Source organism: Salmo trutta, chromosome 26 (genome assembly GCF_901001165.1).
Source record: "Salmo trutta chromosome 26, fSalTru1.1, whole genome shotgun sequence".
NCBI classification, from domain to species: domain Eukaryota; kingdom Metazoa; phylum Chordata; class Actinopteri; order Salmoniformes; family Salmonidae; genus Salmo; species Salmo trutta.
In genome coordinates, this window is record NC_042982.1 from 13712992 (window position 1) to 13727170 (window position 14179).

Sequence of the window (14179 nt, forward strand, 5' to 3'; positions counted from 1 at the left end):
TCAACAAGTGGCCAACTAATTTCACAGTGCATGAAAGTGTTTTTGGAGTGACAAAGTTGAATTGCCCATAGACACTATTCTGAATGGAGCTCCCACTTCTCTGAGGTCTGCACAGAGGTTGCTGCAAACTGCACAGGAGGTTGCTGCAAACTGGTGTGGTTTTTTACCAGTTCATGATGGTCAGCCAGAGGGATGAATACCAAAACTTGAAATCACCTCATTCTAAACATCAGTAGCCTAGCTGCAGCTCCTCATTACAGATGTATGGCGACTGCGCAGCGCAGCTTGCCGACACTCTTGAATTTGCAGCACCACTCGCACTATTCGAGGGGGTGCGCGCTACCCATGCTTCTTTGGCTGTAATAACTAGGCTACCATGACCAATGATTTCATTTCTGACACTTGAAGAGGGTCTCTCAGCTTGCTCACTGAATAGTAGTCTTTAAAAAAAAAAAAAAATGCGCTTGATGACCCATTAATTTCTTGGATCTAGAGACTCACTAACTATGCCAGTCGCTCCCATTTTCATTGTAGTTTCGAGTATTATTTCCAGGTCAAAATTCCAGTTTCCTGTGTGGCTTGTTTGTAGGCTTCTAAAAATGGCCGGTGATGGAGGCGCTCTGAAGGATATCAATGAGATTAAATCCCAGTTCAGGACTAGAGAGGGTTTTTACAAACTACTGACCCTCTCGGATTCACAACAACGAGGCGGACTACCTCGGGGTCTGTCCGCAGGTACCACGGTGGGCCCCGGGGGTGGACCGGGTTCGATACCCGGTGGTGGTGTAGGTGTGGTGCAGGGGCCCGGAGCTGCCTCCAGCAATGCCGCAGCCAACTCCTCTCCGGCGGGATTCCTCCCTCCTGTCCGGGTCTCCATGGTGAAGCTTCAGCCGGAGGACCCGAGTGAAGAATCCGAGAGAGTGTGTTTTAACATCGGAAGAGAGCTTTATTTCTACACCTACACAAATATTAAGAAAGTAAGTTGAATAACGGAGCTTGCAGTTAATTAATAGACGACTGAGATTGATTATTAGCTAACATTAGCCACGTTCGTTTGAGGCAATCGAATCATCGTGCATTAATTATTGTTTTGCTAAACATCAGTAGACCACAGAAAATGTTGCATGCAAGTAAAGGCGTGTTGACGATGTGGCTGGAATGCAACATATCAGAAATACAGTTTCAAGAATGTAGCTGCATTGATGTTACAAGTAGCGCGTCATTTTTGTGACAGCAAATGTTTGCATCCGGTTTTATATCACTCAATCGCGGTTTTGAATTCCAAAAATGCCTCAATGGGGAAGAATCTCAATTTTAAACACTTATTTCCTCTATTCTGCCATATTCAAATGTATTTTTAACATGCACCAAATTGAACTTCCACAAAGGGGACAATCACTGAAATAGAACATAAACAGGTAAACATTTTTGAAAAGGATCTTTTGAATTACCTTATACTGTCACTTGTTCTTTATAAAAGCTGCTTGCTCCTAACTCTCTCCCCCTCTGTGTGTTGTCTGTGTAGGCTGTGGACCTCAGTAAACCTATAGACAAGCGTATCTACAAGGGCACCCAGCCCACCTGCCATGACTTCAACCAGTACTCTGCCACAGCAGACAGTGTGGCCCTCATTGTGGGCTTTTCAGCAGGCCAGGTTCAATACCTGGACCCCATTAAGAAGGAGACAAGCAAGCTCTTCAATGAGGAGGTGTGTGTGTGTGTGTGTGTGTGTGTGTGTGTGTGTGTGTGTGTGTGTGTGTGTGCGCGCGCGCCTATCTCTGTCTTCTTGTCTGTGTTGGGGTGGGGGGTGAGCTATAGCCTATGTCTCTGTTGCCATTTGCTTTATTTCATAGGAATATTTGGAACACTGCAAATACTTTTTTAAGAGCTCTTTTGAAGTACTGCCTGCCTTTTTAGGAGAATAATGTTCTTAAAGGCCCAATGTAGCCATTTTTTATATAAATATCAAATAATTTCTGGGTAACAATTAAGTACCTTACTGTAATAGATTTCCATTAAAATGGGGAAAAAATATATACAACAAAAAATTCTCAAGCAAGAACGTTGCCAGGACTGTCTGGGAGGGGACTGAGAGGAGAGGGTCAAATTGAAAACTAGCAGTTATTGCCAGAGAGGTTTGGAACTCTCTTTGTTATTGGCCGACTAACCAATTTAGTGAATGCTGATGTCACCATGGAAAACTGAAACTACCGCACATGCAAACCTGCTGATTAGAAGGTCTTGTGTAGATTGTATTTTCAACCAGCACCTATCAGGCTTTTTACATTGATAAAATGTTTCATCAGCTGTTGTACAATATGATATTAAACACAGGAAAAACAGAATTTTGGCTGCACTGGGCCTTTAATTAAATTCAGAAGATGGAGTGTGATGATGATAGTGTACTTTTCTTTGCCTTTGCTTGGTTTCTCCTCTAAGTCAATGAACCTCCTCCGGAGCACTGGATTTAAATACACTCTCTCTGCTGTTCTGTCTCTGTCACATAGCTCAGATATACCAACATGCCTCACTTCTATCATAGGATAACATAGAAACAAGTTGATGATATACATTGCCCTCTGTAATTATTGGGACAGTGCATTTTTTTGGTTTTGGCTCTAGACTTAAAAGTTTGACTATGGGGTTATAGTGTAGACTGTCAGCTTTCATTTGAGGATATTGTCATCCATATCCTTTAGAAATTACAGCACTTTAATTATTTTGATTTCAAATCCAAACTTTTTGAGTGTAGAGCTTAAAGCCTCACTGTCCCAATACTGAGTGCACTGTAGGTCTGGTTTACCAGACATATTAAACCTAGTCCTGGACTAAAAGCACTTTAGGAGGACATAACCACTGCCAGTTCAGATATTAGTTAGTTGTCGTGACAGTTGGCATCCTCTTTCAGATACATCTCTTACCATTGTTGCTGAAAAGAGCATATAAGCGTGTCAAATGTTTCAGTGTTGCTAATATAAAATTCTTATTCTCCACGCACCCCATGTCACCTTTCAGAGGATGATAGACAAGTCCAAGGTAACCTGTCTGAAATGGCTGCCCAAGTCAGGGAACCTGTTCCTGGCCTCATACGCCAGTGGTCACCTCTACCTCTACAACGTGGAGCACCCGTGTGGCACCGCCGCCCCGCAGTACTCCCTGCTCCGCCAGGGCGAGGGCTTTGCCGTCTACGCCTGCAAGACGAAGACGCCCCGAAACCCGCTGCTGCGCTGGGCCGTAGGAAACGGAGGCCTTAATGAGTTTGCCTTCTCGCCGGACGGCGTGCATGTGGCGTGCGTGGGCCAGGACGGCTGCCTGCGGGTCTTCCACTTTGACTCCATGGAGCTGCAGGGCGTGATGAAGAGCTACTTCGGCGGCCTGCTGTGCGTCTCCTGGAGCCCCGACGGCAAATACCTAGCCACGGGCGGCGAGGACGACCTGGTGACTGTGTGGTCGTTTGCGGAGAGCCGCGTGGTGGCCCGGGGACACGGCCACAAGTCCTGGGTGAACGTGGTGGCCTTTGACCCCTTCACCACCAGCCTGGAGGACGAGGAGCCCATGGAGCTGAGTGGCAGCGAGGAGGACCTACAGCAGGGGCCGCTGCACTTTGGCCGCGTGCGCACCAGCAGCACGCTGTCACGCCTCTCCCGCCACAGCTCCAAGGGCGGCTCGCCCTCCGTCACCTACCGCTTCGGCTCGGTGGGCCAGGACACCCAGTTTTGCCTGTGGGACCTGACGGATGACGTGCTGTACCCGCGGCTGCCCCTGTCCCGTGCCCTCACCAACACCTTCGGCCCCGCCATCCCCTCCTCTGTCAGCGGCACCATCAACAACACTACAGGCGGAGGGAGTGGAGGGGTCGTAGGCGGGGTAGAGGGCCACCACCACCCCACCACTAACCCCCACCAGCCCCCCACCATGCCCCTGCCACTCCCCCGCTCGCTGTCGCGCTCCAACTCCCTCCCACACCCCGCCGTGGCCAACGTCTCTAAGGGCCAGAGCACGACAGAGGGCGGGGGAGGGAGCGGAGGGGGCAACGCCACCCCTTTCAGTATCGGCCGCTTCGCCACACTCTCCCTGCAGGAGCGGAAGTCGGACAAGTCTGGAGGGAGTGGGGTGGGCGGGGAGAAGGAGCACAAGCGCTACCATAGCCTGGGAAACATCAGCAAGAGCAATGACAAGATCAACGTAGCGCCACGCAGCAGTCGCCTGGATGCCGCCAAGGTCCTGGGCACCACCCTGTGTCCGCGGATGCACGAGGTGCCCCTGCTGGAGCCCCTGGTGTGTAAGAAGATCGCCCATGAGAGGCTGACCGTACTGGTGTTCATGGACGACTGCATCATCACCGCGTGCCAGGAGGGCCTCATCTGCACCTGGGCACGGCCGGGTAAAGCGGTGAGTCCTGCGCCCAGCGTCTGTAACGTTATGGCAGCGAAACATCTATCAATGAATAATGCTCTGTAGGCTGTCCTATCAGCTTTTAGTGTAGTAGTTTATACTCCAAGTTATTTGAAAGGACTTCTGCTCTTGAGTATTTATGGATTACTTGCCATGAGTCTAAACATTCTTCCTTTCTCTCTCTCTTTCCCCTCCCTGCCGCTGCCTGCCCCCTCCTCCAGAACCTGACAGCACAGAACGGGAACTCTCCCAGTGGCACGGTCGTATAGCTGGAAGTGGAACTTTACACTCCCTCCTCCCCTCACCAAACCCCCATCATGGCTGAAGAGGGGCCAGCATCTGCACTCAATCATCACAGTATTGCACCCCTGATGTATTCCCTTGCCTCTCACCGCTTCTCTTTAGAAAGACTACAAAGCAAAATGGGGACCGTCCCTCTTTTCCCAGAAGCATAGAGAAGGCAGACTCCTCTCCACCCTGCTAACACTACGAAAGTCAGTCATTTTATTTATTTACCTTATCACAAGACTGAAGTAATTTATATTGTAAATAATTATACGAATACTCTATAAATTCAGAGGATATAGAGTCTCGAAATAATGACTCAAGCGAGTGAAAAAAAATAGAATAATATTACTATATGTAGATCCTATATTGTACATAGCGACACAGTTAACATTGAATGTCTGCAGTTAGGGACCTTAAGATGTAGTGTTTCTGTGTGATAGAGGTCCTTGATTTGTCATGTCCCTTGAAGCAAACTGGTTTGGTTTGTCGATAAAGATGGACGCATTTAGGGTCTTCGGCATCAAAGACTTTGACCCTGGTGCAGTACGGAGAGCAATCTTCCTATGGCTGGTACTACACTCTTCAGCTGAGACTGTCCGCTGCCAGGTATACTTGTTCCTAACACGACTACACAGAGTGACACACTGTACACAAGTACGCTTTCGATCAGTGTAGCTTCCAATAGGCTCCATTCCACTCACACCTGCAATGCCTCTTGCAAGATTTTGCACATTCGACAGTCATAATTTTAGCCCACAGAAGGAAACTAGATGCAGTTTGTCTTGTTGTGATTTTTTTCTTTTGTGTTATGTTTAATTTATTTCAAGTCATTTCAAGCTACTGATTCTAACTGGACTGTATTATTTGTGGATTCTCTGCACGTGATATCCATGATATTCTACCAACCTGTGGGCCTTGCATCAAACCATTGTTTTACCTAGAAATGATTTTGTGTGGGCTTTGAGGTTCGGTATGCTGAAAGGCATGCGACAACAAATGAGTCAAAGCTACTAGTGTAATAACAGCAGACTAGAAATGGTGGTGGACCAACAACAACAAAAATGTGTGGAGAAGAAGTGACTTTGTGTGTTTTTTAAGATCTGGCCAGTTAAGATAAGAACACTGTTGGTAACAGAACTGTTTGCTCTGGCAAGTTCAAGGGGCTACCCTCTTATTAGTGTATGTCCTAATAACAGTTGTGAAATAGCAAAAGGTGACACTAAAACCAAGACTCAAATAATTGAATGTACACTGAAGACTACCATCTGATTGAATGCCTTGTTCAATACTGCAAGACGATGGGAACTAACCATTTTATGCCAAGGGAAGAAAATCATTTCCATTTGTTTTTCTTTTTGACCGTTTTACAGCAAACCATAGCATGTAATGTTTCAGTGTGCATTATACATATGCCTGAGGTGATGAAGTTAGTTGCAAATGACATCACAGTATCAAGTTTGTATATGGAGATCTGTTAATAAAATTCTAAACCCAAATGCTACCTGTTATTCTCAGGCTATATCCATCTTATTGATTTGCAATAGGAATATCTGAATCTAATTCATTTTTATATTTTTTTGTGATAAATACTCTAGGCTCTTGCGCTTTTATTATCACAAAATAGAGGTTTATCTTGTCATCCAAGATCTATTCTCTTGTTACCAAAGTTTAAAGTTTTATTTTCCATGACTTTGAAAAATGTGAAGATTTTATGTTTCTTGAACATTGAAACCCTGTTGAGATTTTCATCATCTCGGGCAGAACATTTCACTTGTGCTGGCCAGCTGGCTACTCAATGTATTTGTTAAATCTTGCATGAGAGACTGGTTTTCATAACAAATGTTGAGTTAAAAACATGCCAGAGAATGGTATCTGGTAGGAAAATATTTAATTTAAAGAAAGAGCAATATGGCAACACATGTTTTGAGTTTGCTTGTAAGTGTAGACGGCACTGAGAGTTTTATTTCACTGGGCTATAACGATTGAGTCCAGAGAAATGACATGAAACCGTCTCTTGCTCATTACACTACGATCAGAGCCGGTTGCAGATAAATGATCAGCTAGGGGAAATCTGATTTTCAAAATGTTGATGATAAATATATGCATGGAATTTTTCACCAACACGTTTCTGTGCCAATGCACCAAACAATGAATATGCAAAGTATAGTCCTGCATACCGATTACCGACATTGGGCGCTTCAAAATCATGGTTTGCGTTTACAACACCACAATCAAATAGACTACTGGATGTCAATCTCGACAAAGACAAAATACATTCCTCCCTACCTTGTACCAAGTATCGAAGCCTTGGCTTGACAATATCCGAATGTTATTAAACTTTTAGGTGTTTTGTAGCCGATATCTCTTTCCATTCATCAGTTTGAAAGCTGGAATTCTATTGGAGTGGACGAACGTGCGCTGTAGCCTACAGGAGACTTCTGAAGTAGCCTAATCAGATAAACATTCGCACTGGGCACACATTTCAATGTGGAGAATTGGGTAATATTTGGTAGAAACGTTGATCGATCATATTCCAACCTATTTTCACCCACTCAAAAAGACAGCCAAAAGTTTGTTGAATTCCCAATGTGTTATCACTCTGCTTTCAACCATCTAAAAGCACAACCAAATTCTAATGGAAAGTCAATGTCTAAAATGTTTATTTAAGTACAACTGAATGTGTTATCTCTGTGCTTGATCTAATAGCACAACCAAATGACCTGGATTGCAGTTAGTTGCGATGACATTAAAGTACATGGTGCTAGTGATCAATGCCATTTGAGATTCTGTGCGGATTATTATAGCAATTGTGAACATTTCCACAGACCTGCGACCCTGAACATGCACGCTTTCTATGATTACATAAAATACATTTATTGTTACAGTAACCTCAATGTGTCCATGGATGGGTTCCTCATTTTAAGTTTGAATATATACTGTTTCATTCGTTTGTAAGAAAGCTTTAACATTAGGCTATTTACTGTCTTACAAAAGTAATATTGAATTGTGTTTGGCTGACAACACAAAACAAATATCAACATTTAAAGGAGAGAGTTCCATCTGAGCCACTGGTTTAATCCCATTCTTTAACTTTTATTTTTGGTTGAGATGGAGACTTGAATCCAACATATCATTTGTTAACTTGTCGACAAGTTAATAGGCTATTTACCTTATCTCAAAAGTTATTAACTTGTGTTTGGTTGTCAACGCAACCAAATATAAACATTTGAAGAAGATGAATCTTCTGCTTGGATAGCTCCATCTGTGCCACTGAGTCTGGCTTTAATTATATGTTGGATTCACGTCTCCATTTCAACCAAAAATCCAAGTTGAGGCATAGGACTAAATCAATTCAAACTTAAAATGCATTTAAACACAGTTTAATTTGATTTAATCCTATTCTTTAACTTTTATTTTTGGTTGAGATGGAGATGTGAATCCAACATAACTTGTAGATTCCATTTGCAATCAACCAAAGCTTGAAGCCCTAGGCTTATATGTATTGTCTATTTTTAGTTGAATCCTGGGCTGAATATAAACAATAGCTTTTGATGACTTCCTGAATGCTATATAGGCCTAAATAACATCATTGATGATACATGGCTAATAAAGGATGGTTACATGTTACATTGCTCTGTTGAACCTACCTTTTGGAATGACTTCGATAGCAACAGTGAATCTATTAAGTGGAGATTTCTCAACAATCATTCTCACGATAGCACATTGGTAATAGTCAATGACAAATACCAAAGCTTGGTTAAAACCCTGCATGGGGGACTGAAGAAATAACTCTAGTAGGTGCTGCCCAGCCTATAGGTTTTTTTTCTTATTGTGGATATTACATTGAAGATCTGACATTGTTTCAAAGATACAAATTCAACATGTGTTATTCAAAATGTGTCTATATTGAAAATTGGTTACCATGATGACATCATCATGTGATTGAAGTGTAACCCCCAAAACAACAGGTGATTACCTTTTTTCAAATCCAATGTATTTTTCACGTAGATTCCACGGCACAATAAGCTGACAAATGATCATGCAGCTATCGCCTGGCAAGTGGGAGGCACTATTTGTCAACCGATCATTAGGGTGTTTTTGTATTGTGAATCCCGAACCAGCCCCTCACCCCTGCCAACTCGCAGGGCCCTACGTGGTCACGTGTTGCTGACAAAACTCTTGAGGATTTAGGACCACTATTGTTTTCACTATATATTTTACCTCTTGGGGATGTCATTCGAAAACATAATGTTAAATTTCACTGCTATGCGGATGACACACAGCTGTACATTTCAATGAAACATGGTGAAGCTCCAAAATTGCCCTCGCTAGAAGCCTGTGTTTCAGACATAAGGAAGTGGATGGCTGCAAACTTTCTACTTTTCAACTCGGACAAAACAGAGATGCTTGTTCTAGGTCCCAAGAAACAAAGAGATCTTCTGTTCAATCTGACAATTAATCTGGATGGTTGTACAGTCGTCTCAAATAAAACTGTGAAGGACCTCGGTGTTACTCTGGACCCTGATCTCTCTTTTGAAGAACATATCAAGACTGTTTCAAGGACAGCTTTTTTCCATCTACGTAACATTGCAAAAATCAGAAACTTTCTGTCCAAAAATGACGCAGAAAAATTAATCCATGCTTTTGTTACTTCTAGGCTGGACTACTGCAATGCTCTACTTTCCGGCTACCCGGATAAAGCACTAAACAAACTTCAGTTAGTGCTAAATACGGCTGCTAGAATCCTGACTAGAACCAAAAAATTTGATCATATTACTCCAGTGCTAGCCTCCCTACACTGGCTTCCTGTTAAGGCAAGGGCTGATTTCAAGGTTTTACTGCTAACCTACAAAGCATTACATGGGCTTGCTCCTACCTATCTTTCCGATTTGGTCCTGCCGTACATACCTATACGTACGCTACGGTCACAAGACGCAGGCCTCCTAATTGTCCCTAGAATTTCTAAGCAAACGGCTGGAGGTAAGGCTTTCTCCTATAGAGCTCCATTTTTATGGAATAGTCTGCCTACCCATGTGAGAGACGCAGACTCAGTCTCAACCTTTAAGTCTTTACTGAAGACTTATCTCTTCAGTAGGTCCTATGATTAAGTGTAGTCTGGCCCAGGAGTGTGAAGGTGAACGGAAAGGCTGGAGCAACGAACCGCCCTTGCTGTCTCTGCCTTGCCGGTTCCCCTCTTTCCACTGGGATTCTCTGCCTCTAACCCTATTACAGGGGCTGAGTCACTGACTTACTGGTGTTCTTCCATGCCGTCCATGGGAGGGGTGCGTCACTTGAGTGGGTTGAGTCACTGACGTGGTCTTCCTGTCTGGGTTGGCGCCCCCCCCTTGGGTTGTGCCATGGCGGAGATTTTTGTGGGCTATACTCAGCCTTGTCTTCGGACGGTAAGTTGGTGGTTGTAGACATCCCTCTAGTGGTGTGGGGGCTGTGCTTTGGCAAAGTGGGTGGGGTTATATCCTGCCTGTTTGGCCCTGTCCGGGGGTATCATCGGATGGGGCCACAGTGTCTTCTGATCCCTCCTGTCTCAGCCTCCAGTATTTATGCTGCAGTAGTTTATGTGCCGGGGGGCTAGGGTCAGTCTGTTTCATCTGGAGTATTCTCTTGTCTTATCCGGTGTCCTGTGTGAATTTAAATATGCTCTCTCTAATTCTCTCTTTCTCTCTTTCTTTCTTTCTCTTGGAGGACCTGAGCCCTAGGACCATGCCTCAGGACTACCTGGCATGATGACTCCTTGCTGTCCCTAGTCCACCTGGCCATGCTGCTGCTCCAGTTTCAACTGTTCTGCCTGCGGCTATGGAACCCTGACCTGTTCACCGGACGTGCTTGTTGCACCCTCGACAACTACAATGATTATTATTATTTGACCATGCTGGTCATTTATGAACATTTTAACATCTTGACCATGTTCTGTTATCATATCCACCCGGCACAGCCAGAAGAGGACTGGCCACCCCTCATAGCCTGGTTCCTCTCTAGGTTTCTTCCTAGGTTTTTGGCTTTTCTAGGGAGTTTTTCCTAGGGAGTTTTTCCTAGCCACCGTGCCTCTTTCACATGCATTGCTTGCTGTTTGGGGTTTTAGGCTGGGTTTTTGTACAGCACTTTGAGATTTCAGCTGATATACGAAGGGCTATATAAATAAATTTGATTTGATTTGATTTGAGGATGACTTCCAGAGAGTGGCGAAGTGATCAATAAGCACATCGAGTGTGTTCGAGCAGTAAGGCTTTAACGCTGCCGGCTAGACGAAAGTCAACGAGTGAAGTCGGGGAGGGGCATGGTTTACAAACAGCAAGAGAGAGACTATAAGGACACTGCTGACCTGCAACACAACTAACCACAATCTAAAACTGACCCTTAACTCTAACCTTAACTAAATCCTTAACTACTTTGGTCCCAGAACTAAATCCTTAACTACTTTGGTCCCAGAACTAAATCCTTAACTACATTGGTCCCAGAGATTCTCACAATGAAAAAGCTGAAATTCATAATTTCATTCATCTGCTTGCTCTGCCCTCATATTTTCAGGAGTATTGAATAACAATGAAGTACCCCTCAAGATACACATGATTTAGCGAGTTAAAATGAAGTGTAACACCTAGTAATTACATTGTACTTCTGCAGATATTACATGTACTCTGTAGTGTACTAGTGCAGGGTTTCTTAAACTTTTTGTAGACTTGATGCTAAGTACAGATTGGACATTTTTTGCTTTAGTGTGTGTGTCCAAAAACCACTTGCCCAACATCTTCTTAGTTATGTTAGGAAGTTTGCCATCTTCATGACCGCCCTGGTAACTTCACCCCAACTTCTCTTATCCCCAGAACACAGTAACTTAAAACAAGTGTTTTTCTGATATTTGAGGGAAATTTAACTGAAGAAAAAAAAATACAGCCATAGCAGAGCCCAAAGTCCCATGGGGACATCCTCTAGGGCCCGGATGTTCTCCCCATCAAAGGCCAGCGTGATTTCACTCTCATGGTGAAATGGATTTCTGCCAATGTGCAGTAAAGGACTGGGAAGCGGTGTCAACAAAGTAATAAAAGATAAATACACATACATAGAACATAACAAATGTTCAGCTGTAGTTTTATATAAGCATACACACTTATTTTTATGAAAAAATATTATTTGTTTATAGGCATACCTTGTCACGGATATACTGCAAAGGCCACTCGGGTCCTCATTGTAAAGGTAGGGCAAGAGCAGGATCGCTGCTGTGGTGTCGAGTCCTAGTAAAGTAAAGCAATGATCTTGCTCATTTTATAACAAAATACACATTTTGAATGTACTATGTATAGGCTACATTACAGAAAGGGAAGAAATAAGAGCAAATACCTGTGTGCCTCTTCTGTATTGTCCTTCAGCGACTGTCGAAATAGCAGGATGATGTCCTCACCCCTGCCTCGCCTCTCTACCTCTGCTATCATTTTGCCACTAGCCTTGTGGAGTCCTTGAATTATCTTTTTGCCTATATCCATTCCATGTTCTTGCTTAATTTATGAGAAGATCTGAAAACATAATTTTTACACATTGTATTTCTGGAGGTTTAACTTAATTCACATACACTTTCAAAAAAATAGCAAATGTGTGAGCTAACTCACAATGCTGCAGTGAAGCAGTGCAGGAAACTCATTAAGGCTCTCTTTGAAACACTTAGGTTGGAGTCATTAAAACTCGTTTTTCAACCACTCCACAAATTTCTTGTTAACAAACTATAGTTTTGGCAAGTCGGTTAGGACATCTACTTTGTGCATGACACAAGTAATTTTTCCAACAATTGTTTACAGACAGATTATTTCACTTATAATTCACTGTATCACAATTCCAGTGGGTCAGAAGTTTACATACACTACGGTGACTGTGCCTTTAAACAGCTTGGACAATTCCAGAAAATGGTGTCATGGCTTTAGAAGCTTCTGATAGGCTAATTGACATCATTTGAGTCAATTGGAGGTGTACCTGTGGATGTATTTCAAGGCCTACCGTCAAACTCAGTGCCTCTTTGCTTGACATCATGGGAAAATCAAAAGAAATCAGCCAAGACCTCAGAAAAAAATTGTAGACCTCCACAAGTCTGGTTCATCCTTGGGAGCAATTTCCAAATGCCTGAAGGTACCACATTCATCTGTACAAACAATAGAACGCAAGTATTAAGACCATGGGACCACGTAGCCGTCATACCGCTCAGGAAGGAGACAAGTTCTGTCTCCTAGAAATGAACGTACTTTGGTACAGAAAGTGCAAATCAATCCCAGAACAACAGCAAAGGACCTTGTGAAGATGCTGGAGGAAACAGGTACAAAAGTATCTATAAACAGTAAAACAAGTCCTATATCGACATAACCTGAAAGGCCGCTCAGCAAGAAAGAAGCCACTGCTCCAAAACCGCCATAAAAAAGCCAGACTACGGTTTGCAACTGCACATGGTGACAAAGATCATACTTTTTGGAGAAATGTCCTCTGGTCTGATGAAACAAAAATAGAACTGTTTGGCCATAATGACCATCGTTATGTTTGGAGGAAAAAGGGGGGCACTTGCAAGCCGAAGAACACCATCCCAACCGTGAAGCACAGAGTTGTGGGGGTGCTTTGCTGCAGGAGGGACTGGTGCACTTCACAAAATAGATGGCATCATGAGGCAGGAAAATGATGTAGATATATTGAAGCAACATCTCAAGACATCAGTCAGGAAGTTAAAGCTTGGTCGCAAATGGGTCTTCCAAATGGACAATGACCCCAAGCATACTTCCAAAGTTGTGACAAAATGGCTTAACGACAACAAAGTCAAGGTATTGGAGTGGCCATCACAAAGCCCTGACCTCAATCCTATAGAAAATTTGGGGGCAGAACTGAAATAGCTTGTGCGAGCAAGGAGGCCTACAAACCTGACTCAGTTACACCAGCTCTGTCCGGAGGAATGGGCCAAAATTCACCCAACTTATTGTGGGAAGCTTGTGGAAGGCTACCCGAAACGTTTGACCCAAGTTAAACAGTTTAAAGGCAATGCTACCAAATACTAATTGACTCTATGTAAACTTCTGACCCACTGGGAATGTGATGAAAGAAATAAAAGCTGAAATAAATCATTCTCTCTACTATTATTCTGACATTTCACATTCTTAAAATAAAGTGGTGATCCTAACTGACCTAAGACAGGGAATTTTTTCTAGGATTAAATGTCAGGAATTGTGAAAAACTGAGTTTAAATGTATTTGGCTAAGGTGTATGTAAACCTCCGACTTCAACTGTACACAGCTGAAATATTGTTTTCCTTTTATTGATCCAAGTGGATTGACAACCTCAAATTAATCTATATAAAAATGAGGCCACATCGTTTGTTTTGCGTGAGCAAGGGATTGCTCTTGAAAAATCCCTCATCTGTGAAATCACTCACGATTTTATCATTGGCATGTTCTTCTTCTTCTCTATTTAAGCTCGCCCAAACATCTTCATTTTGTGCCACCTTCTTCAAAAGGTC

General features: G+C 43.3%; 1 protein-coding gene across 1 annotated transcript; it reads left to right on the forward strand.

Moving 5' to 3' along the window:
• Positions 1–49: 49 nt before the first annotated feature.
• Positions 50–6182, forward strand: LOC115163184 (WD repeat-containing protein 20). The gene is made up of 4 exons (XM_029714856.1): positions 50–977; positions 1526–1708; positions 3016–4392; positions 4617–6182. Exons 1-4 carry the CDS (start codon positions 507–509, stop codon positions 4662–4664), a joined length of 2079 nt encoding a protein of 692 aa, XP_029570716.1. The 5' UTR covers positions 50–506; the 3' UTR covers positions 4665–6182.
• The last annotated feature ends 7997 nt before the right edge of the window (positions 6183–14179 follow it).

Excerpts from the sequence above, each read along its gene's own strand:
- LOC115163184 (XM_029714856.1), top strand. The coding sequence starts at position 507 with ATGCCAGTCGCTCCCATTTTCATTGTAGTTTCGAGTATTATTTCCAGG. Across the intron at positions 1,709-3,015 it reads GCAAGCTCTTCAATGAGGAG|AGGATGATAGACAAGTCCAA; the intron begins GTGTGTGTGTGT and ends GTCACCTTTCAG. Across the intron at positions 4,393-4,616 it reads GGGCACGGCCGGGTAAAGCG|AACCTGACAGCACAGAACGG; the intron begins GTGAGTCCTGCG and ends CCCCTCCTCCAG.